The 22702-nt window shown below is 48.3% G+C and overlaps 1 protein-coding gene across 3 annotated transcripts in view; it reads left to right on the forward strand.

The window, feature by feature from the left end:
• Positions 1 to 22702, forward strand: part of LOC127585604 (transmembrane protease serine 6) — a 63482-nt gene that overhangs the window by 12733 nt on the left and 28047 nt on the right. For all 3 annotated transcript variants that reach the window (XR_007958540.1, XM_052043200.1, XM_052043201.1), the window contains exons 2-7: positions 2297 to 2411; positions 10579 to 10721; positions 13541 to 13608; positions 16212 to 16372; positions 19598 to 19639; positions 21488 to 21692. Coding sequence is in view for 2 of the 3 variants with exons in the window: in XM_052043200.1 (XP_051899160.1) it covers positions 2297 to 2411; positions 10579 to 10721; positions 13541 to 13608; positions 16212 to 16372; positions 19598 to 19639; positions 21488 to 21692 (734 nt within the window). In the remaining variant the exon portion in view is untranslated. The remainder of the gene's footprint in view (positions 1 to 2296; positions 2412 to 10578; positions 10722 to 13540; positions 13609 to 16211; positions 16373 to 19597; positions 19640 to 21487; positions 21693 to 22702) is intronic.

Here is a 22702-nt window from a genome sequence, read left to right on the forward strand (position 1 = left end):
GTATCTTCTCCCAGAAGGTAGAAGGGAGAAAAGCGAATGGCCAGGGGGGCAGACGATACCGTCAGCCTTCCTGATGCAAGTCTCGGTGAAGATGGACAGGATGGAAGGAAGTGACAAGCCTGTGACGGACTGGGCAGTGTTTATCCCCTTCTGCAGGTTCTGTCGGTCCAGAGCAGAGCAGTTACCATAACAGGTTGAGATGAACCTGTCAGGATACCTTCTATAGCACATCTATAGAAGTTTGAGAGAGTACTTGTCAACAAGCCAAACCTTCTCAGATGCCAAAGAAAGTACATACACTGTTGTGCTTTCTTGATCACTGCATCGGCATGGAAGGACCAGGAAAGATTGCTGGTGATATGGGTGAAAAGGAACTTGAAGCTGTCAACCATCTCTACAGCAGCTCAGCTGATGAGGACTGGGTGTGTTCACCTCCCAGCTTCCTTAAGACAACAACCAGCGCCTTTGTCTTGCTGACATTAAGGGCTAGGCCGTTGTACTGACACCATGACACAAAGTTCGCGATCTCTTTCCTGAGAGGAGGAAAGAGATCTCTTTCCTGTCTCATCATTGTTACTGATCCAACCTATAACAGTGGTGTCATCGCCGAACCTGAAGGTCGCATTGGCGCTGTATTTGCCCACACAGCCATGGGTATACAGGGAGTAGAGCGGAGGACTGAGCACACAACTCCAGGGTCCCAGAAATTTCTGACGTCCCAATTACTTCTTCCTAGTATTTCCCTGTGGTTACAGTGCAGGGACCTATACATCACCCCTGACTTCCTGCCGTTCTTAATTCTCATCCCAACATTGTGGGCCGAAGGGCCTCTACTGTGCTGTTAATGTTCTATGAACACAAATCTCTTCTATACCCTGGTTTCCTGAGCTCAGATCACCCCCCTCTACTCCACTAAGACCACCATTAATTAACAGGGCCCTCGTCCACCTCTTCCCAGTCCCTGTGCACTCCATTAACGGGGTAAAATCTCCCCTTGTAAATGAAACAAAACTGACCATTATTACTACAGCAGTAGATTTTAAGAAAATATTAATAAAACACATTTTGTTAAAATGTTAAACCATTCTGTTTGCTGCTCCCACTCCTGATTTCTTCCTCTCACGGTGTTGCCACAACTGTATCCTGGGAATTAGCCCATGATTCCTGGAGTGTCCAGGCCAGCCTCAGAGAGTTACCTCTCCTCACCCCGGTGGTGAGACCAGCTCGAGGGAATATAACAAATTAAAACATTGCTTTAATGTATACACAGGATGGGGATGTTGCTGGCAATGCCAGCATTTTATACCCATCCACAATTACCCTCAGACTGGGGGGGGGAGGGTGGGGAGGGGGGGCACATTTAAGATTCAGCCATATCAGTGGGACTGGAGTTACCAAGAGACCAGGCCAGGTACGGCAGCAGAGGTGTTCCCTCCTACAGACTTCATTCAGGTAGAAGGATGTTTAAGCAACCCAGAAGTTCTAAAATCACTGGGCCTGGAATTTTATTTTGGATTTATTTAACGATTTGGATTTAAGTCTCCAGATGCCATGGTGGGATTTAGACTTGTGTCTCTGAAATCACCTGTCTGGCTCCCTCACTATGAGTCCAGTTACTTAACAACATCACCACTTCACCACTGTACCCCGATGTCTATATATAACCCTCTGTGCGTGTATCTGTGTGCACCCTGGTGTCTGTGTGCACCCTGGTGTCTGTGTGTACCCCTGTGTCTGTGTGTACCCCATTGTCTGAGTGTACCCCAGTGTCTGGTGCAACCCAGTGTCTGTGTGCACCACAATGTCTGTGTGCACCCCAGTGTCTGTGTGTACCCCAATGTATGTGTGCACCCCAGTGTCCGGTGCACCCTGGTGTCTGTGTGTACCCCAGTGTCTGTGCATACCCCAGTATCTGGTGCACCCCAGTGCCTGTGTGTACCTCAATGTCTGTGCGTACCCCAATGTCTGGTGCACCCTGATGCCTGTGTGTACCCCAGTATCTGTGTTAACCCCAGTGCCCATGTGAATGCTAGCGCCTGTGTGTACCCCAGCATCTGTGTGTAACCCAGTGCCTGTGTGAACCCCAGAGCCTCTGTGTACCCCAGTGTCTGTGTGTACCCCAATGTCTGGTGCACCCCAGTGTCTATGTGCACCTTAATGTCTGTGCACCCCAGTGCCTGTGCGTACCTCAATGTCTGTGCGAACCCCAGTGTCTGAGCGAACCCCAGTGTCTGTGCGAACCCCAGTGTCTGTGCGTACCAAGTATCTGGATGAAGATGGATCCTTTCTCCTCCAGGAGGCAATTCCCCCAAAAGCTACGCACTTGGCCAAGAGGACAATACTGATCATTTCTCTCCTGCTGGGAGCGCTGATGGTGGCCGGGGCCGGCGTTGCTGCCTGGTACTTCCTGTGTAAGTGATCTATTTCCTGTGTAAATGATCTACTTCCTGTGTAAGTGATCTACCAGCAGCTTGCAGTACGAACTGGCCTCGCTAATTACCTTCAAACGTCTTGGAGTTGTCCAGAGGTAGACGTTCTGTGAATAATTTAACGGTGACGTGCTATGGAGCCACTCTACCAGGAGTTCCCTGGTTCATTCTCTCCCCCAGTATCTCCGCAGGCAATGTTTGATGGAATATACACACTTGGATGTGGAGGTGAGAGAGGAGACCCCCGCTGGTGTACACGCACTGGCTGTGCACACTCACACTTGGGTACGTTTGTACCATGGAGGGTACGCAGATACAGGGATGTACACACGTGCTGGTGTGCATTCAGATATGGGTTGTACTCATACACTGCTACACACACGTGTGCACACATACATATATACAGATGCAGACACATGCACATACATGTGCTCACACATTCATGCACTTACACACATGCACACACACAGACACACATACACACACTCATGCACATGCACACACAGACGCACATATGCACACACAAACACACACACATAGAAACACACACAAGTGTGTGCACCCCTACTTGAGGTACACATGCACACATACATTGGGGTTTGCACAGGCAGGCTGGGATACACACGGACACTGGTTTCAGCTCCCCCCATGATCTCTCCCCTCCCTTTCTCTGAACTTCCTGCAGCCTCAAGACCCTCCAAACATCTGTTCCCCTGACCATTGCTCAAATTCATTCACATATCTCCAGAACAACAGTGCTGCAGTGTGTAGATCAAGTTAACCTCACTTTTCTGAGGGATTTTCATTCTCCCTTGCAATTTTGTTCCTCCGGCATAAAACTCCCCAAGTGATGTCATCAGTTGTGTCTCACACAAAATTGTCTGAAGTGGGATCTTTGACCTCAGTACTCCCAATCACCACAGCCTCTATTTGCACACGGGTTTAATGACCCTGTTCCCCTGGAACTGTGCTATTTAAAGAGCCAACACTCAACTTGCATTCCTTGCCCATACAGATCTCTGACCTCTTATAATCTCAAATATCTTGGGTTGCAAGTCCATAGCTCCCTAGAAGTGTCAACACAAGTGGATAGGTTGGTAAAGAGCAAATATGGCATACTTGTCATCATCGGTTGTGGTGTTGATTATTGGGAAGTCATGTTGCATCTGTATAAAACTTTGGTTAGGCCACATTTGGAGTATTGTGTGCAGTTCTGGTCACTCCATTACAGGAAGGGTGTGGAGGCACCGGAGACAGTGCAGAAGAGGTTCAGAGGGATGTTGCCTGGATTAGAGGGTATTAGCTATAGGGAGAGGTTGGACAAACTTGGATTATTTTCTCTGGAGCATCAGAGGCTGAGGGCCCACCTGACTGAAGTTTGTAAAATGCTGAGAGGCATAAATAGGGGAGACAGAGTCTTTTTCCCAAGATGGAAATGTCAAATACTAGAAGGCATCACTTTAAGGTGAGAGGGAGAAAGCTTAAAGGAGATTTATGAGGCAACTTTTTCACGCAGAGAGTGGTGGGTGCCCAGAGCGCGCTGTCAGGGGAGATGGTGGAAGCAGATACGATAGCAAAGTTTAAGAGGAATTTAGACACATGAACCGGCAGGGAATGGAGGGGTATAGACCACGTGCAGGCAGGTGTGCAGGTTAAACTGACATCATGGTCAGTACAAACATTGTGGGCCGAAGGGCCTGTTCCTGCGCTGTACTGTTCTATAATCTCACATAGGTGTCTTAACTGCTTTGCACATGGAGGCCAGATATGTTGCTCCTCATGCTTGTACTGGGCCTTGTTATAGTGCAGGAAGCTACAGACAGATAGGCCATGGTGGAGAAGAAGATGGAGGTGATTGTCTTCTGCAGGTGGGGACGTCCAGGACTTGAGAACAGCCTGTCCGTTCAGGAGAGGCTGCTCCACACAAAAGGCTACAACTTTGCCCACTAGCAACCAACACAGGCCAGATCAGTCAATAAGCCTGACTCTGAGAGTATGGGTACTGGGTAGGCAAGGGAGGTGGATGGAACTGAGCCACAGGTCAATGTTGAATGTACTGATGTTGGAGAGGGTTCACAGAACATTTACGAGGATGATTCCCGGGATGCACGGGCTTACATATGATGAGCGTTTGTCGGCTCTTGGACTGTATTCATTGGAGTACAGAAGAACAAGAGGGGACCTCAGAAACATTTCAAATGTTGAAAGGACTGGACAGAGTAGATGTGGCTAAGTTGTTTCCCTTGGTGGGTGAGTCCAGGACTAGAGGGCACAGTCTTAGAATTAGAGGGTACCCATTTAGAACAGAAATGAGAAGAAACACCTTTAGCCAGAGGGTCGTGGATTTATGGAATTCGTTGCCACATACAGCTGTGGAGTCCCGATCATTGGGACTGTTTAAGGAGGAGATTGATAGGTATCTAATTAGTCAGGGTATCAAGGGATATGGGGAAAAGGCCGGGAATTGGAGTTAAATGGGAATAGTTTAGCTCATGATGAGGTAGCGGAGCAGACTCGATGGGCCGAATGGCCTACTTCTGCTCCTTTTATTATGACCTTGTGTAATCTTGTGACCTCAGTCTGTGCAGGAATAGACTTAAGAGACTGAGTGACCTCCTCCTGTCTTGCTCCTGTGCATGGCACTGTTTCAAAGTGGCTCCCCAGTGTTTGTCCCTCAGCCAGCTTCACGGTGGCGCTCACCTAGTCATTATCACCCCACTGTTGTGGGATCTTGCTGTGCACCCGCTGGCCACTCCTTTGCACATTGAGAGTCCCACTTTATCTAAGAATACTGCACCATGTGGCATTATGTACAAATGTTCTAAGGTACACGATTGGTTCCTGATGCAGGGTTTCGACCTGAAACGTCGACAATTCCTTTCCTCCCACAGAAGCTGCTCGACCCGCTGAGTTCCTCCAGCAGATTGTTGCATATGATTGCCAGTTCTATGTTGCGTTAAGATCGCTGAATGTTTTCATGTTGATTTGTGAGTTACCCCCATTCTTGCTGCTGAGACACTTGTTTTTGACACCTTTGTTTATCAGGGTAGGTAACACAGTCAAATGCTCTGGGCCCCTCGGGGAGCAGCGGGCAGGTGTGATTCAGTGAGCTCGAATTAGGCACTGCCAATGAAAGGACCAAAGGCCCATCTAGAGCTGTGTCACCATGGTAACCGTGAGCACCTTCCAACCTCCCGCAGAGAGTAAGCAAGATCCCTGTGTGATTCCCAGCCTCGCCCGAGCCACACGTTGCCTGGGAGATGGGGCGAGTCCACCGGTGGGTGGATCGTAGAGACGTAGGTTGCCGTTGCTTCTGGGATGCCTCAGGATACGGGGAAAACTCTCTGGGTCGCTGATGCTGCAGCCAAGGAGATCACTGGGGGATCACATCTCCTTCGAACACGGCAGCTGGGGAATTTAGAATCAGATTCATACATCACGGAAACAGGCCCTTTGGCCCATCGAGTCCATACTGATCATCAAACACCCATTTACAATAATCCTGCACACACCCTTTTCATTCTCCCCACGTTCCCATCAACTGCCCCCAGATTCTATCCCCCCACCCAGACACCGGGGGCAATTTACAGCGGCCAAGTAACCCCCTCAACCCTGGGAGGAAGCCGGGATCTGGAACTTAAAGCTGGCGGTGACTTCCAACCATCAGACTGTCGTGAAACCCACCTGGTCACGGGGGAGATCTGCCTCCCTTACCCCGTCTGGGTTCTATGTGACCCCAGCCCACATATATGGGTCACCCTGTGCTGACCCCTGATATTGAACACGTTAGGCCCAGAAATGTTGGAGAAGGGAAGATTGGGAGGTGACTGATTGAAAGAAAACACATTTTGGGGGGGGGGGGGGGGGGGATGACAAGGGGATTTTACCTCGTGGGGCTAGCAGAGTCTGGGGAAACAGTTTCAGAGTCAGGCCCAGTTCATACGGACATCAGGCAGAACTTCTTCCCTCAGAGGGTTGTGAATCGTGGGATAGTCCATCCCAGGGACTTGTGGAGCAGAGTTGTTGAATATATCCAAGGCCAACATTGTCAGATTTGGTCCACTGGGAGTCAAGGATTCTGGGATCAAAGTCGAGTTTGTTGTCATCTGCACAAGTCCATGTGTGCACAGGTGTAATGAAAAACTTACTTGCAGCAGCATCACAGGCACAGAGCAATAGAGACACAACATTCACATGAAAAAAACATAAATTATGCAAAATTATACAAGAAAGAACGCAATTACAACAAAAAAAGCAAAGCCCATTGCAGTACAAAGTGGTCGTAGTGTTGCTATACTGAGGTAGTGATTAGGGTTGTGCAGGTTGAATGGTTGAAGGGAAGCAGCTGTTCCTGAACCTGGTGGTGTGGGACTTTAGGCTTCTGTACCTCCTGCCCGATGGGAGCTGGGAGAAGGTGACGTGGCCCGGATGGTGGGGAGAGCGGAGCTCTCAGGGGGGAGAGCGGAGCAGGGGCCAAGGCCGGATCAGCCCCAGTCTCATTGAATGGTGGGGAACGGCCTCCTCCTGGTCTTACTCCTCACGTTTATGTTTCTTAAGATAAAGTCCATGGTTTCGTGTGTCTTGGGTCTTTGCACTTAATTGTGTTGCAGTCCACAAGACATCCATCCACTGGTGAAGAGTGGCAGAGAGAAGGGCTGGGTTCAGCAGGGGAGGGGGGCTTTGTGGTGGTCTGGCAGTTTGGGCTTCTGGAGGGGTCCGGTATTTCTGATACTTCCCGAAGCCCTTGCCCACATCACTCTGAGCAGGAGGCGGCGTTTGTACAGAGTCAGCACCAGACTGTTGCCGAGTGTCATCTCTAACCAGTTCTAGTCCCAGGACATCCTCTGTTCCCTGAGGATACCAAGGACCTACCCCAGCTCCTGCCGTCCAGCAATGCTAACTCTGACTCCACTCAGAGCCTTCAGTGCTGCCCACACTTACTCCTCAGTCCATAAGACCATAAGACAAAGGAGCAGAAGTCGGCCATTCAGCCCATCGTCTGCTCCGCCATTCTATCATGAGCTGATCCATTCTCCCATTTAGCCCCACTCCCCCGCCTTCTCACCATAACCTTTGATGCCCTGGCTACTCAGATACCTATCGATCTCTGCCTTAAATACACCCAATGACTTTGCCTCCACAGCCGCCCATGGCAACAAATTCCACAGATTCACCATTCTCTGGCTAAAGAAATTTCTCCGCGTCTCTGTTCTGAATGGGCGCCCTTCAGTCCTGAAGTCGTGACCTCTTGTACTAGACTCCCCTACCATGGGAAACAACTTTGGAACATCTACTCTGTCCAGACCTTCTAACATTCAAAATGTTTCTAAGAGGTTCCCCCCCATTCTTCTGAACTCCAGGGAGTACAGCCCAAGAGCCGTCAAACGTTCCTCATATGTCATATGTTAGTCCCTTCCAATGCCCGCGCCCATTTTATAGTTAATTTTCTCAGACACTAATATTAGAGGCATCTCAGACAAAAGCAGCGTGCGTTCCTATAGTGCCGGCCCCAGCCTCATGATAGACCAATGTGTTTTACAGTCAATGAAATGCAGGAAGACAGCAGCCGGTCTGTGCACAGCAAGATCCTATGGTCAGGATGGTGGCGGTCAGCAACTAATCGGTAGAGGGGTTGATGTGGGCTGGGACACTGGTCACAGCTCCCTGACCATTGCAGTTAATGTGCCAGTGTCTGTATTTGGCAACTGTGCCTGGGTTTAATTTCCAGAAGATGTGGCTGTCCCTCAGCACCACACTTCATCCAGAATCCGCCTGGAATTCTCTGCTCGTGCCCTGGGGCGGGGTTCAAACTTAAAACCTACGATCTGAGGGTGAGGGATCGCCCACTGGTAGGGGCAGTGAGGGAGGGGTTTGTCCTTGGGAATCTGTGCTGGGGAATGGTGTGGAAACGTTAGCCGAGGTGTTCATCTCCCAATTCCTGTTGCTTTAAACTCAATGGAACTAAACGTCAGGCAATGAATACAACAGGTGTCCTGTACTGTGCTACCCAGCACAGGCAAGCTCCCACACCCTCCTCTCCACCTCAGCCAAATGGCAGACAAAGCCATTCAGCTCTCTGCTCTTTGAAGAAGCTTCCCATTTATCCATTCCATTGTGACAGCTCCTAAAACTCCTCCCTTTCAAGTTTCTGTCCAGTTCCTTTTTGAGGTCTGTTAAATTTTCTGTCACTGCCCACTCAGCAAGTGGCTTCCACATCACAGGTTTTAATATTGGTATTGGTATTGGTTTATTATTGTCACTTGTACCGAGATACAGTGAAAAATTTGTCTTATATACCATTCGTACAGATCAATTCATTACACAGTGCATTGAGGTAGTACAGAGTACATTGAGGTAGTACAGGGTAAAAACAATAACAGAATACAGAGTAAAGTGTCACAGCTACAGGGAAGTGCATTGCAGGTAGACAATAAGGTGCAAGGTTACAACAAGGTAGATTGTGAGGTCAGGAGTCCATCTCATCATATAATGGAACTATTCAATAGTCTTATCACCGTGGGATAGAAGCTGTCCTTGAGCCTGGTGGTACGTGCCCTCAGGCTCCTGTATCTTCTGCCTGATGGTAGAGGAGGTAAGAGAGAATGACCCGGGTGGGTGAGGTCTTTGGCTGCTTCACCAAGGCAGTGAGAGGTAGAGACAGAGTCCATGGAGGGGAGGCCGGTTTCCATGATGTGCTGGGCTGTGTCCACAACTCTCTGCAGTTTCTTGCGGTCCTGGGCAGAGCAGTTGCCATACCAAGCCGTGATGCATCCAGATAGGATGCTTTCTGTGGTGCACTGATAAAAGTTGGTGAGTGTCAAAGGGGACATGCCAAATTTCTTTAGCCTCCTGAGGAAGTAGAGGCACTGGTGAGCTTTCTTGGCCATTGCGTCTACATGGTTGGACCAAGACAGGCTATTGGTGATGTTCACTCCTTGGAACTTGAAGCTCTCAACCCTCTCGACCTCAGCACCATTGATATAGACAGGTGCATGTACACCGCCCACTTTCCTGAAGTCAGTGACCAACTCTTTTTTTTTGCCAACATTGAGGGAAAGGTTGTTGTCATGACACCATGTCACTAAGCTCTCTATCTCCTTCCTGTACTCCGACTCATCATATTTGAGATACGGCCCACTACGGTGGTATCATCTGCAAACTTGTAGATGGAGTTAGAGCAGAATCTAGCCAGACAGTCATGAGTGTATAAGGAGCAGAGTAGGGGGCTGAGGACGCAGCCTTGTGGGGCACCAGTGTTGAGAATAATGGTGCTGGAGGTGTTGCTGCCTGTCCTCACTGATTGCGATCTGTTGGTCAGGAAGTCAAGGATCCAGTTGTAAAGGGAGGTGTTGATTCCCAGGTCTCTGAGTTTGGTGATGAATTTGCTTGGAATAGTATTGAAGGTGTAACCGTAGTCAATAAACAATAGTCTAACGTAGGTGTCTTTACTGTCCAGATGCTCCAGACATGAGTGTAGTAATATCCTTAGGATGGCCCATTGGTTAGTGCCTCACAGCTCCAGCGAGCTGGGTTCAATCCCGACCCCCAGTGCTGTCTGTGTGGAGTTTGCACGTTCTCCCTGTGACCGCGTGGGTTTCCCCCTGGGTGCTCCGGTTCCCTCCCTCATCCCAAAGACTTGCGGGTTGGTAGGTTAATTGGCCAGTGTAAATTGCCCCTAGTAAGTGAGTGGTAGAATCTGGGGGGAGCTGATGGGAAAGTGGGGAGAATATAATGGGATTTGTGTAGGGTCTGTGTAAATGGGTCAGCACAGACAGTGGGCTGAAGGGCCTGTTTCCATGCTCTACCTCATAATGACTCTATATAAAGAATTCTTGTTATCTCCCTCTGGAATTATTACTAGTTAAACAATTGATCCTTCAGCCTCTTGTCTGTGGTAACTCCTTCTTCTTATTCCCTATGAAGGTCCCTCATGATCTTAAACACCTCCATCTCCTCAATGTTTTCCATGACCTTATCTCACTTCAGCACTTTGCTACTTGGGGAAGTTCCTGCAGCAAGAGCCCTGCTCCCAACGTGTCACACTGGCACAGGACAATGTCCATCGACATCGTGGGCAGCCTTGAGCGGGTCAGGACAACAGACCCAGCCCAACAATGGTCTAATCCAAGCTCTCTTATCTCCTCCTCAGCTGACAAGCCCGAAGACAACAGCGATAAGTTTGGAGTCAGTTATGTGGGAAGCTTGCGCATCATGAACCAAGAATTCATCAGCAAATATGGAGACAAAAAGTCTCAGGAGTTTCAAAGCAAAGCTAAGGATATCAATGAGAAGGTAAACATTCACTAGCACATTCTGATGGACCATTCACCTTGTCTGCTTTGCAGGGCAGTGCGCTGTTGTTGGGACAGAGCAGGGAAGCAGGTCTTTGGGACACTCCTCACTCCTCATGAAGCACATTGAGGACATGTGACTGTGCACTCATACATGTAGTATGAGGGTACACCGCCTGTGCTTGCAAAAGCAGCCAAATTTAAATTCTTTCTCCCACCCTTGGAGACATTACAAAGGTACCGACACGTCCAGTGAACCTGAGTACCTGCAACAATAAACAATCTGCTGGAGGAACTCAGCGGGTCAAGCAGCATCTGTGGGAGGAAAGGAATTGTCGATGTTTCAGGTCGAGATCCAGCATCAGGACTGAGACAACCCTCCCCAGTCCTGACGCAGGGGTTCAACCCGAAATGTCAACAGTTCCTTTCTTTTTTTACATCTTATTTAAAGCATGGTAACAGGCCCTTCCGGCCCAACAAGTCCGCGCCGCCCATTTTAAACCCAAATTAACCTACCCGTACGTCTTTGGAAGGTGGGAGGAAACCGGAGCACCCGGAGGAAACCCACGCAGACACGGGAGAATGTAAAAACTCCTTACAGACAGCGACGGGAATCGAACCCCGATCGCTGGTGCTGTAATAGTGTCATGCTAACCGCCCCCACAGATGCTGCTCAACCCTCTGAGTTCTCCAGCAGATTTTTTGTAGCTCCATCTGTAGTCCCTTGTGTCTCCGTGGTATCTACAAAGTGCTTTGAGACATCAATATCTTTTTACAACATAGAGGATGTTGAGAATATAGAGGGACATTCTTCCCATCAAGTCCATGCCAGCTCTCTGAGCAATCCCATCAATCCCCTTCCCCCACTTATTTCCTTGTAACCTATTCTCCCCAAGTCAAGAAATAGAACTTACAACATACAACAGCACAGGAACAGGCCCTTCGGTCCACGATGTTGTGCTGAACTAATTAAGCTAATGACACCTAATCCCTTCTGCCTGCACATGGTCTATATCCCTCCATTCTCTGCAGATTCATGTGCCTATCTAAGAGTCTCTTAAACCCCACTATTGTATGTGCCTCCAGCATCACCCCTGGCAGCACATTCCAGGCATCTACAACTCTTTGTGTAAAAACTTACCCCACACACCTCCTTTGAACTTTCCCCCCTCAATTTAAATTCATGCCCTGTAGTATTAGACATTTCAACCCTGTGAAAGAGATACCAGCTGTCTACTCTATGCCTCTCATAATTTTCTAAACTTCTATCAGGTCTCCCCTCAGCCTCCGTCACTCCAGAGAAAACAACTCAAGTATGTCCAACCCTCTCCTTATAGCACACACCCTCTAATCCAGGCAGCATCCCTGTAAACCTCTTCTGCACCCTCTCCAAAGCCTCCACATCCTTCCTGTAATGGGGGCGACCAGAAATGAATGCAAATGAAACTCACTTCTCTCTTTCCAGTTTGCGGGCTTTAGTTAAGCAATTTCTTGCACCAAATTTCAGGAAGGTTGACTATCGCATCAATTTGAGCATCGTAAAGAATGAAATGAGCATGGCCAATGGCAAAAAAATGTCCGTCGATCCGCCCAATCACATTTTACTCTTCTTGGTGCCACTCATCCACACAAATGGCCGCTAGGCTGCTGGCTTTGCTCTGAGATTTAGGAAGCACCAGTCTCTGGTGATTTTTGAATCTTTCCCACCTGCTTCTGAACTTGTGCTTGGTTGGGTACAATTGGTCTACTTCGTCACATGGCCACCAGTTAGAACCACTGGCCCCGTTGCTTACTGGGTCTACAGAGTCCTCGAATTTCAGCATTAAAATCAGAGAATGTCGGAAACACTCAGCAGGTCAGGGATTATCTCTGGAGAGAGAAACCTGAACATCATCCTGAAACATTAACTGTCTCTCTCTTCATAGAGAGATAGAGTGAGAGAGAGAGAGAGAGAGAGAGATACCACACAGAAACAGGCCCTTCAGCACATTGTCTGCACCAACTACCCATTTACACTAATCCGACACTAATCCCATTTTATTCTCCCCATATTCCCATCAATTTCCCCCCCACCCTGCCCCCAGATTCTACCACTCACCCACGCACTAGGGGACATTTACAGCAGCCAATTAACCTACCAACCTCCACCTCTTTGGGCTGTGGGAAGAAACCCATGCAGTCACAGGGAGAACTTGCAAGCTCCGCACAGACAGCACCGGAGGTCGGAATTGAACCCAGGCCTCTAGTGGTCTTGAGGCTGAGTTTCTCCATAGATTCTGAGTGTTTCCGGCAATTCCTGCTCTTAATGCTAAAATCTAAGCTCTCTGTAAACCCAATAAGCATTGAGACCAGTTGTTCTGGCATTTTGTCTTTCCAACATTTTGTTTTATTTCAGGTTTCCAACAGTTGCAGGCATTTGCATTTCAAGTACTCTTGGTCCGTCTGACAGACATAAACTGAGCAGCTGGGAACAACGTTCCACCTCTGAACTGCTGTCCAATCTGTCAGTCCCAGCTGCACTGCCAACATTAATGGAAGTATAGACATTTACAGTAGGGCTGGAGTCCATTCAGCTCATCATGCCCGAGTCAGCCAGCAGAGTCCAACTAATCCCAGTTCCAAGCTCACTCCAAGTAATAAACCAATTGCACAAATGAGGAGAGGGCTTTTTCCATGCTCTCCAGATCGCCATCACTCTTTGAGGGAAAATGCACCACTCCAATCCTTCTGCAAACCTTTGCGCTCTAATTATTCAGCCCTCTCTTATACACACAATGATAAAAAGGACTGGTTAAATAGATGCAAATCTTTTTTCTTTAGATTAAGGAAGCTTTGTCCTCCTCAGACATTGAATCATACTACAATAAATCGGCAGTCTTCACATTTGGGTAAGAATGCTTTGATCTCCATTTCCAGAGCTTAGGTCAGAGTTCTTGCCTTGAATCAAGAGTGCGGTCCCGCTCCCCCAACCCCGTATACCTCAATACAGCAGCTCAGAAACATGGTCTGGTTTTCCGAGATATCCGACCGGAAAGGGTGCATTTCGGCTCCACAGCTCCCAGGCTGGGATTCAACAGAGGAGTCACAGAAGGGTGATGGAGTTTAGCAGTAGGGAAGTCTTCAGGGCACTGGTGAGACTTCACCTGGAGTATTGCCTCTTTCCCTCTCTCTTTAAACCTGTGCCCTCTAATTTTGAACTCCCCTAACTTGGTAAAAGGACCATCCACCTTATCTGTGCTCCTCATGATTTTATAAAGGTCACCCCCATCAGCCCCCTTTCACTCTGGGAAAAAGAATCCCAGCCTATCCAATCTCGCCTTATAACTCAAGCCCTCCAGTCCCGGTAACATCCTTGTAAATGTCTCCTGCACCCTCTCCAGTTTAACGACATCTTTCCTATAGCAGGGCGACCAGAACTAAATGCAGTATTCCAGGTGTGGAATTACCAACTCCTTGTCCTGCTTCCAGAGCTCAGACCCATGGTTATGACTCATCAAAGCCTCTTTTCCATGTGCTGAGGGTCGCTGGTATTAGGATTGGTTTATTATTGTCACTTGTACCAAGGTACAGTGAAAAACTTGTCTTGCGTACCGATCGTACATGTCAATTCATTACACAGTGCAGTTACATTGGGTTAGTACAGAGTGCATTGATGTACGTACAGGTAAAAACAATAACAAGTACAGAGTAAAGTGTCACAGCTACAGAGAAAGTGCAGTGCAGGTAGACACCTGCACCCTTGGTCCTGGTATGGACTGTGTCACTGGTGAGGGCAAAATAAAGTGTGGACACAGTCTACCCTGGTGCTGTCCTCTGCCCAGCCCGTCACTGCTTGCACTGGATGCAGAGGCTCCACACAGACACAGCTGAGGTCAGCACGGAACTCGGGTCCCTGGAGCTGTGAGGCAGCAGCACTAACTGCTGCACCGGCATGTCACCCAGACCAGGCTCCTCCATGGCCTTGCCCCTCACTATCTCTGGACTGGTTGCATCACAGCCTGGTGTGGCAATTCCAACGTACAGAAATGCAAGAGGCTGCGGAGAGTCGTGGGCACAACCCGGTCCATCACGGGCACAGCCCTCCCCACCACTGACAGCATCTACAGGAGGTGCTGCCTCAAGGAGGCAGCATCTATCATCAAAGATCCCCACCATCCGGGTCATGCCCTCATCTCGCAGCTACCATCAGGCAGGAGGTACAGAAGCCTGAAGCCCCACACCACCAGGTTCAGGAACAGCTACTTTCCTACAACCATCAGGTTCTTGAACCGACCTGCACAACCCCAACCCTACCTCAGCAACAGAACACTACAGACGACCGCTTGCACCACCGTGGATGTCTCATTCAGTGGGTTTTTTTTGCACTAATATCTCATTTTGCTCAGTCTTTTCACTGTCTTGTAAGATTTAGACATGTAAAACACAGAACATGTGGACCACCTCTTTGCACTACCATGGACTTTTCTCTGACTGTTTTTGCACTAAGGTCTTTTTTTCTCTTCACTGTCTTGTAAAATTTATACATAATTTACATTGTTTGTGTTGTCTGTACCTACATGCCTCTGATGCTGCTGCAAGCAACGTCACTGTACTTGTGTACATGACAATAAACTCGACTTGACTTAACTTGACTTGAACGCGCACAGCCCCATAACCCTCTGAGATATCTCCACTTCTTCCAGTGTCTGATTTTCTTCCCCACTACACCCGCCCAGAATTCCTTCCTTTGCTTTTCCTGCTTCTCTCTTGTCTTTTGTCAAAGCTTTTTGTCATCAGCGGAACATCTCATGATCGGGCTACCAAACTTCACCTGAAGACATTCCTCTGAAGTACCTTGGGATGTTTCACTTGATTAACTGCTCTAAACTGTGGCATTGCAGAAGCTGAGACGTTTAGAAAGTTAGACAGTTTATTACTGTCACATGTACCGAGGTACAGTGAAAAACTTTGTTTTGCATGCCATCCATACAGATCATTTCATCACATCAGTGCATTGAGGTAGTACAAGGGAAAAGCTATTACAGAGTGCAGAATAAAGTGTTACACAGAGAAAATGCACCTCAAATGCACAATAAGGTGCAAGGCCATGACGAAATGGATTGTAAGGTCAAGAGTCCATTTTATCATTCAAGGGGACCGTTCAATAGTCTTATATTAACGGGATGGAAGCCGTCTTTGAGCCTGGTGGTATGTGCTTTCAGGCTTCTGTATCTTCTGCCTGATGGGAGGGGGGGAGACGAGAGAATATCCGGGGTGAGTGTGGTCTTTATGTTGGCTGCTATACTGAGGCAGTGAAAAGTGTACAAAGAGTCCATGGAGGGGAGGCTGGTTTCCGTGATGTGCTGACGTGTGTCCACAATTCCCTGCAGTTTTTTTGCAGTCTCAGGCAGAGCAGTTGCCAGTTGGAATCCACAGGAGTGTAAGTGAAGCCTTTAATCTTTAATGTTGCTTTCATGTTAAGCTTCTCATATATGGTCTTGTCCTCCACCAGGAAGGGGAGCCTACTGGCATACTTCTGGGTGGACTTTCGAGTAACAATGGGCAAACAAAATGAGGTCACCAATGACTCAGTAGTGACATCGGTCAACAAATTCTTTGAGACTCCAGGGTCGACAGATTACCAGATCCAGCCAGCATCAACCGAGATAACCTGTGAGTTGCTCTCAGCTACCTCCTGATGGGCAAGGACTATTGAAAGTATGAGGTTGTTGGGGGTGGAGGGGAGACATTTGTCTGGCCTTGTCATGAGTATTGCCTGCCTCTTGATGTACTCGGCTCCCACCCACCTAGATCCACAGACAGTGCCACGGTTTGTATAACCTGCAGCCAGTACTCATCGCATGACCTGTGCCAGCTGTGGAAGGCTCTTTCAATGAATTTAAATGACTCAGCCTGTTTCACCCTTTGTAAGTCCATCCCTCAGACACCAATAGTACAGTGACTATTGTAGTTGTATAGTGCTGTTTATCCCAAAACATAGAACACAGAACAGTACAGCCCAGGAACAGGCCCTTCGGCCCACAATGTCTGCACCGAGCACAATGCCAAGTTAAACTAAACCTCTTCTGCCTGCACATGATCCACATCCCTCCACTCCCTGCATGTCCATGTGTCCATCTAACAGCTTCTTAAACACCACTGTTGTATCTGCTTCCACCACCACCCCTGGCAACACATTCCAGGCACCCATCGCTCCCTGTGTAAAAGAACATGCCCCGCACATCTCCCTTAAACTTTCCCCCTCTCGCCTTAAATGCATGTCCTCTGGTGCTTGACATTTCTACCCTGGGGAAAAGATTCTGACTGTCTACCCTATCTATGCCTCTCATAATTTTATAAACTTCTATCAGGTCTCCCCTCAGCCTCCAGAGAAAACAACCCAAGTTTGTCCAACCTCTCCTTATAGCTCATACCCTCTAATCCAGGCAGCATCCTGATGAACCTCTTCTGCACCCTTTCCAAAGCCTTCCTGTAATGGGACGACCAGAACTGCACACAATACTCCAAGTGCAGCCTAACCAATGTTTTATATAGCTCCAACATGACTGCCTTACTCTAATACTGAATGTACTTTATTCATAACAAAAATAGATGTAATATGGAACATTCAAGTTAACATTTTCATAATGAGTCATGTTATTTCTATTACTTAACATTAGCACATCACTGGTTATCATTTAGTTACAACCTTAAAACAGTTCTTCATGGTTTTAACACAGAATTCAACCCATTGGTATACAAAGGCAGAGGACTCAAAATTGTGGCTTTTTGTAGTTATACAACAGACCTGTGCAAACTGCAGCCCTCTGAAATGGTCACCTCTGGCTTCCAAGGTTGGACGTGAACCTCACGTTAGATAACTGCTGCGGGCTCGAATGAATTCTGGTCTTCTCTCTCACTGATGTCTTTCCCTTTGAGGTCATGTCATACGATGCCCAGAAGGTGCAATGAAATGAGCTTCCTCCTGGCCAGACCTCCATGGCTATGATGCACCATCCTTATGTAACACCAGTTAACAGGCCCTTCCGTGACTATGATGTACTGTCCTCATGTAACAACTGGCCCATCTCAACCTGTCAGTGTGTTCACTTTCCATCTGATTGACCAACCCTCCAACATCCCCAGATCAGGGAGACTTGGTGCTGTTCACAAAGCCACCAGAAGCTACATTTCTCCAACCTTGGGTATGAATGTCACAGTATCACATCAGTCACACACGGGCTGAATGGCCTCTTCCTGTCCCTGTGTATTTTGGGAGTTTCCCTCTTCCCAGCCTGAACTCTACAGATTTCCATGATTCCTTTTCTCTCAGTGGGCCCAGTCCAGAGACGGGTGGCTGTGCCCAGATCTATTACCTTGGTCAGCACCACCATGGACCTGGTGGCTCTGATGCTCAGAAGGGGCGCCTCACTCTTGTTTGACCTTGAGTTTGTGCAGCAGCTTTGGATCGGAAAGAACCTGCATCCCTCCAAACATAAGCCCAGCTTCCTTCCCATTCCCACTCAGTGTCCTGACACCAACCACAAACCTTCAGCCAGTGGTGTTCCACAAGACCTCTGTTATTTGTAATATATACATATATATTGTACGGGGGCTGATTAGTAAGTTTACAGAACACAAGAACTTGTGGAGCTGTGGATAGTGCGGATAGTTGTCAGCAAGTTATAGATCAGTTGGAAATTTGGGCGGAGAAATGGCAGATGGGTTTTAATCCAGACAAGTGTGAGGTGACACATTTTGGGAGGTCAAATGCAAGAGGAAAGTATACAGTGAATGGCAGGGCCCTTAGGGGCATTGATGTACAGAGAGATCATGAAGTACAAGTTCATCACTCCCTGAAAGTGGCAACACAAGTGGATGGGGTGGTAAAGAAGGTATACTTGTCTTCATCAGTTGGGGCATTGAGTACAGAAGCTGAGAAGTCATGTTGCAGATGTATAAAACTTTGGTTAGGCCACATTTGGAGTGTTGTGTGCAGTTCTGGTTGCCAGACTACAGGAAGGATGTGGAGGCTTTGGAGAGGGTGCAGAAGAAGTTCACCAGGATGTTGCCTGGACTGGACACTCAGTGAGAGGTTAGACAAACTTGGATTGTTCTTTTCTGGAGCATCAGAGGCTGAGGGGGGAATCTAATAGAAGTATATAAAATTATGAGAGGCATAGGTAGAGTAGACAGTAAGAGTCTTTTTTCCCAGAGTGGAAATACTAGAGGGCACAGCTTTAAGGTGAGAGGGGGGAAGTTTAAAGCAGATTTGTGAGGCAAGTTTTTTTACACAGATGTGTGGAACAGACTGCCAGGGGAGGTGCTGGAAGCAGATACAATAGTGACGCTTAAGAGGCATTTGGACAGACACATGTACAGGCAAGGAACAGAGGGATGTGGACCATGTGCAGGCAGATGGGATTAATTAGATTGGCATCTTGGTAGCACAGACATGGTGGGCCAAAGGGCCTGTTCCTGTGCTGTACTGTTCTATTTTTCCATAACCTGCCCTTCTCACCTCTGAATCTTGACCCACTTTCCCTGTTACACTGGAAGGTGTTGAATCTTTCTATCGCCGTCAGTATATTATCTGCGTGTGTCCACTCCATTGGGCCCACACTTTGTGATCCCCTCCCTCCTCATAAAGGATTCCCTGCCACAACTCCCCATCTCCTCTTTGCTTGCTCTGTGTAACACTCCGTCACCTGCTAATCTTCAGGGGAAGCTTCTCGAGGCATTTTTACTTTTACTAAAACTCAGTTGTGTTCCATTTTTTGACGTGTTGCGGGACGAGGACAAGAAGTTGCCCCTAGCTCTTCTCCAACACATGAGCAATTACTCTTGTTGCTCTGTGAATTAAAATGCCAGTGACGTAATTTCTTTTTTCTTTGACAGATCTATCGGGAAATGAGCTGAACACCTTGGCGTCGGCAGCAGGTAATCACGACGGCAGCTCGGGCTGGGTTTGGGAGCCGGTCTGAGGTACAGGCCAGCAGTTCAACATGGGGAATCTTCTCTCCAACAGCCTCCTCCCTTCATCCACTTACAGCGGCTCTGACTGAGCAACCACGCCATTGCCAGTCTGACTGGCTGGTATACCTTCTGCAGCCCAAATGTGTGAGGGAACGAAGAAAGGTCTTAAGAGGATGAGGCCATTCGTCCCCTCTAGTCAGTTCTGCTCACCCACCCTCACAAACATAAAATACAATCCCAGATTTAAGATTACCAGTTTAACCAGCACCAATCTCCACACTTCCACAAGACAATAGAAGCAGGCCATTCAACCCATCGAGTCCATGCCAGCTCTTAGATCGATCCCCTTTCCCCTCTAATTTCATCTAACCTCTTCACATTCCCATCAACTCCCCGTAGATTCTACCCCCTCACCTGCGCACTAGGGGGCAATTTACGGCGACCATTTAACCTAGCAAACCCCCACGTTTGGGATGTGGGAGGAAACCCACGCGGTCACAGGGAGAACGTGCAAACTCCACACGGACAGCACCGAAGATCAAGATCGAACCCTGGTCGCTGGGAGGTAGCAGCACTACCTGCTGCACCACTGTGCCATCTCATATCTTCATTGTGATAGAGTCATACAGCACAGAAATAGGCCCTTCAGCCCACCTTGTCCATGCCGAATATCAAGTACCCACCTACATTAATTCTACTTCTCAGCACTTGATCCATAGCCTTCTGTGCCTTGACGATTCCAGTGCTTGACCAGGTACTTAAATGTTATGACATTCTCTGCCTCCACCACTCCCTCAGGCAGGGAGTTCCAGATTGCAACCACCCTCCGGGTGAAACATTTCTTCCTCAGATCCCTCCTAACCCTTTTACTGCACACCTTAACCCCTACCCTCTGGTTCTGGACACTTCCATTATGGGGAAAGGTTTCTCACCATCTACTCTATCTATTGTCCTCATAATATTGTGCACCTCCATCAGAAGCCCCCTCAGCCTCCTCCACTCCAAGGAAAACAACCCCAGCCTGTAGAGTCTCTCCTCATAACTGAAACGTCCCACCCCAGCCCACACCCTGGTGAATCTCCTCTGCACCCTCTCCATCCTTCCTATAGTGTGGTGACAACTTCCACATCTCCTTCCTGGTGGTGCTGCCACATTCTCGGACTTTTAACTCTTAATGCTCCCTCTTTTGCTTTTCCATTATTGTCACATTATTAGTATCTCTCTTTGCACTACTTCAGACTGCACTACAGTCATTGCACCATTCTGCTGTTCTGTGCTCGTTGTTGTTATTTTCCTGTGCCATTGTACATGTGCACACATGGACTTGTGCACATGACAATAAACTTGACCGTGACTTTGGTTGTAAAAAGCTCTTTATGACAGAGAGGCAGCTATTATCTCCTGTTTCCACAGATCAGAAAGTTGCTCTGCTTCACTTCCCGCTGAGGGTGGAGAGATACCGTGCCGACTACAGTAAAACTCTAATAACCCGGCATCTGATTGCTCGGAAGTCCTGATAGTCCAGTGTCTGACTCATTCATTGGTCCAGAATGTGCGCCTGGGGTCCGGAGTTCAGCTGCAGATGTGCAGCTGGGGTACAGAGTGTGGGCTGGAGCCAGGGCTGGGCTCCAGAACACAAGTGGGCAGATTTTCCAGGGTGCTTTATATATCTCCTGCTCCCGGTATGTTCACTGGGTTCACTGTAGTACTGTAAAGTGCACGTGCATATGACAATAAACTCTTCGATCCACATGGGACGGTAGTCTTCTTTCCCTCAGGACTCACAGTTACTCTTCCTTTTATTGCCTGTAGAATGCCACCATTATAAGTTCATCGGCACTGCCCAGAGCACAGGGTTGAGTGGGCCTGACTCCAAGTACAAAAGCTGCTTCTGGCACCTACAGGGCCCCAAAGGTCACCTCCTGAAATTGCGGCTGCAGTGGGTACAGGGCAACTGCATGGACCGCATCTTGGTGTACAACGAGGTCACAGCCAGTGACTGGACCCTCCTAACTTCGTGAGTCACTCTTTATTATTTATTCAGGTGTGAGGTGTCGCTGTCACCAGCAGGGCAGGCATGGTAGTGTAGCGGTTAACGTAATGCTTTACAGCGCCAGCGACCCGGGTTCAAATCCCGCCGCTGTCTGTAAGGAGTTTGTACATTCTCCCTGTGTCTGTGTGGGTTTCCTCCGGGTGCTCTGGTTTCCTCCCACATTCCAAAGACATACGGGTTAGGAAGTTGTGGGTATGCTATGTTGGCGCCGGAAATGTGGCGACACTTGCGGGCTGCTCCCAGAACATTTTACAGGAAGAGGCATTTCACTGTGTGTTTCAATGTACATGCGAATAATAAAGATATCTAATCTAATCTAATTTATTGCCCATCCCTAACTGCCCATGAGGCAGTTTGTTGGGTCAGTAGTCCCATACCCTGAGGGTGTGTAAAGGCAACTGACTTCATTCCCCTGAAGGATGTGAGTGAACCAGGTTAACGATAATCTAGTGGTTTCTTGGTCTGCTTCGTATTCCAGGATATTTAGCAGGATTCAATTCCCTGTCCCTGTCAATAATCCCACCTTCCGAGGATCAAACCAGTCACCCGTTCCCCAGGTTTTCTATTTCTAGCTTTGTGGCTGTGGGGTGGGTCTCCAGGGGAACTCTGGATATCCCGGAATTCCATCCCGTATTCCCACAGTCTGCAATTTGTGGTACTGAAGGACCCAAGCCCAAAATGTGCCAACCAACTTCAAAGTGTTGCATTTTGGGGAGCTAAACCAGGGCAGCACTTATACTGTAAAACGGTAGGGCCCTGGAGAGTGTTGTAGAACAGAGAGACCTCGGGGTACAAGTACAGGGTTCCCTGGAAGTAGTTACCTGGAAGTAGGAAGGTAGACCGGGTGATGAAGGAGGCATTTGGCATGCCTGCCTTCATTGACCAGGGTATTGAGGACAAGAGCTGGTATGTCATGTTATAACTGTACAAGACGTTAGTGAGACCTCACTTGGAGTAACGTGTGCAGGTCTGGT

This window comes from Pristis pectinata, chromosome 33 (genome assembly GCF_009764475.1).
Source record: "Pristis pectinata isolate sPriPec2 chromosome 33, sPriPec2.1.pri, whole genome shotgun sequence".
NCBI classification, from domain to species: Eukaryota; Metazoa; Chordata; class Chondrichthyes; order Rhinopristiformes; family Pristidae; genus Pristis; species Pristis pectinata.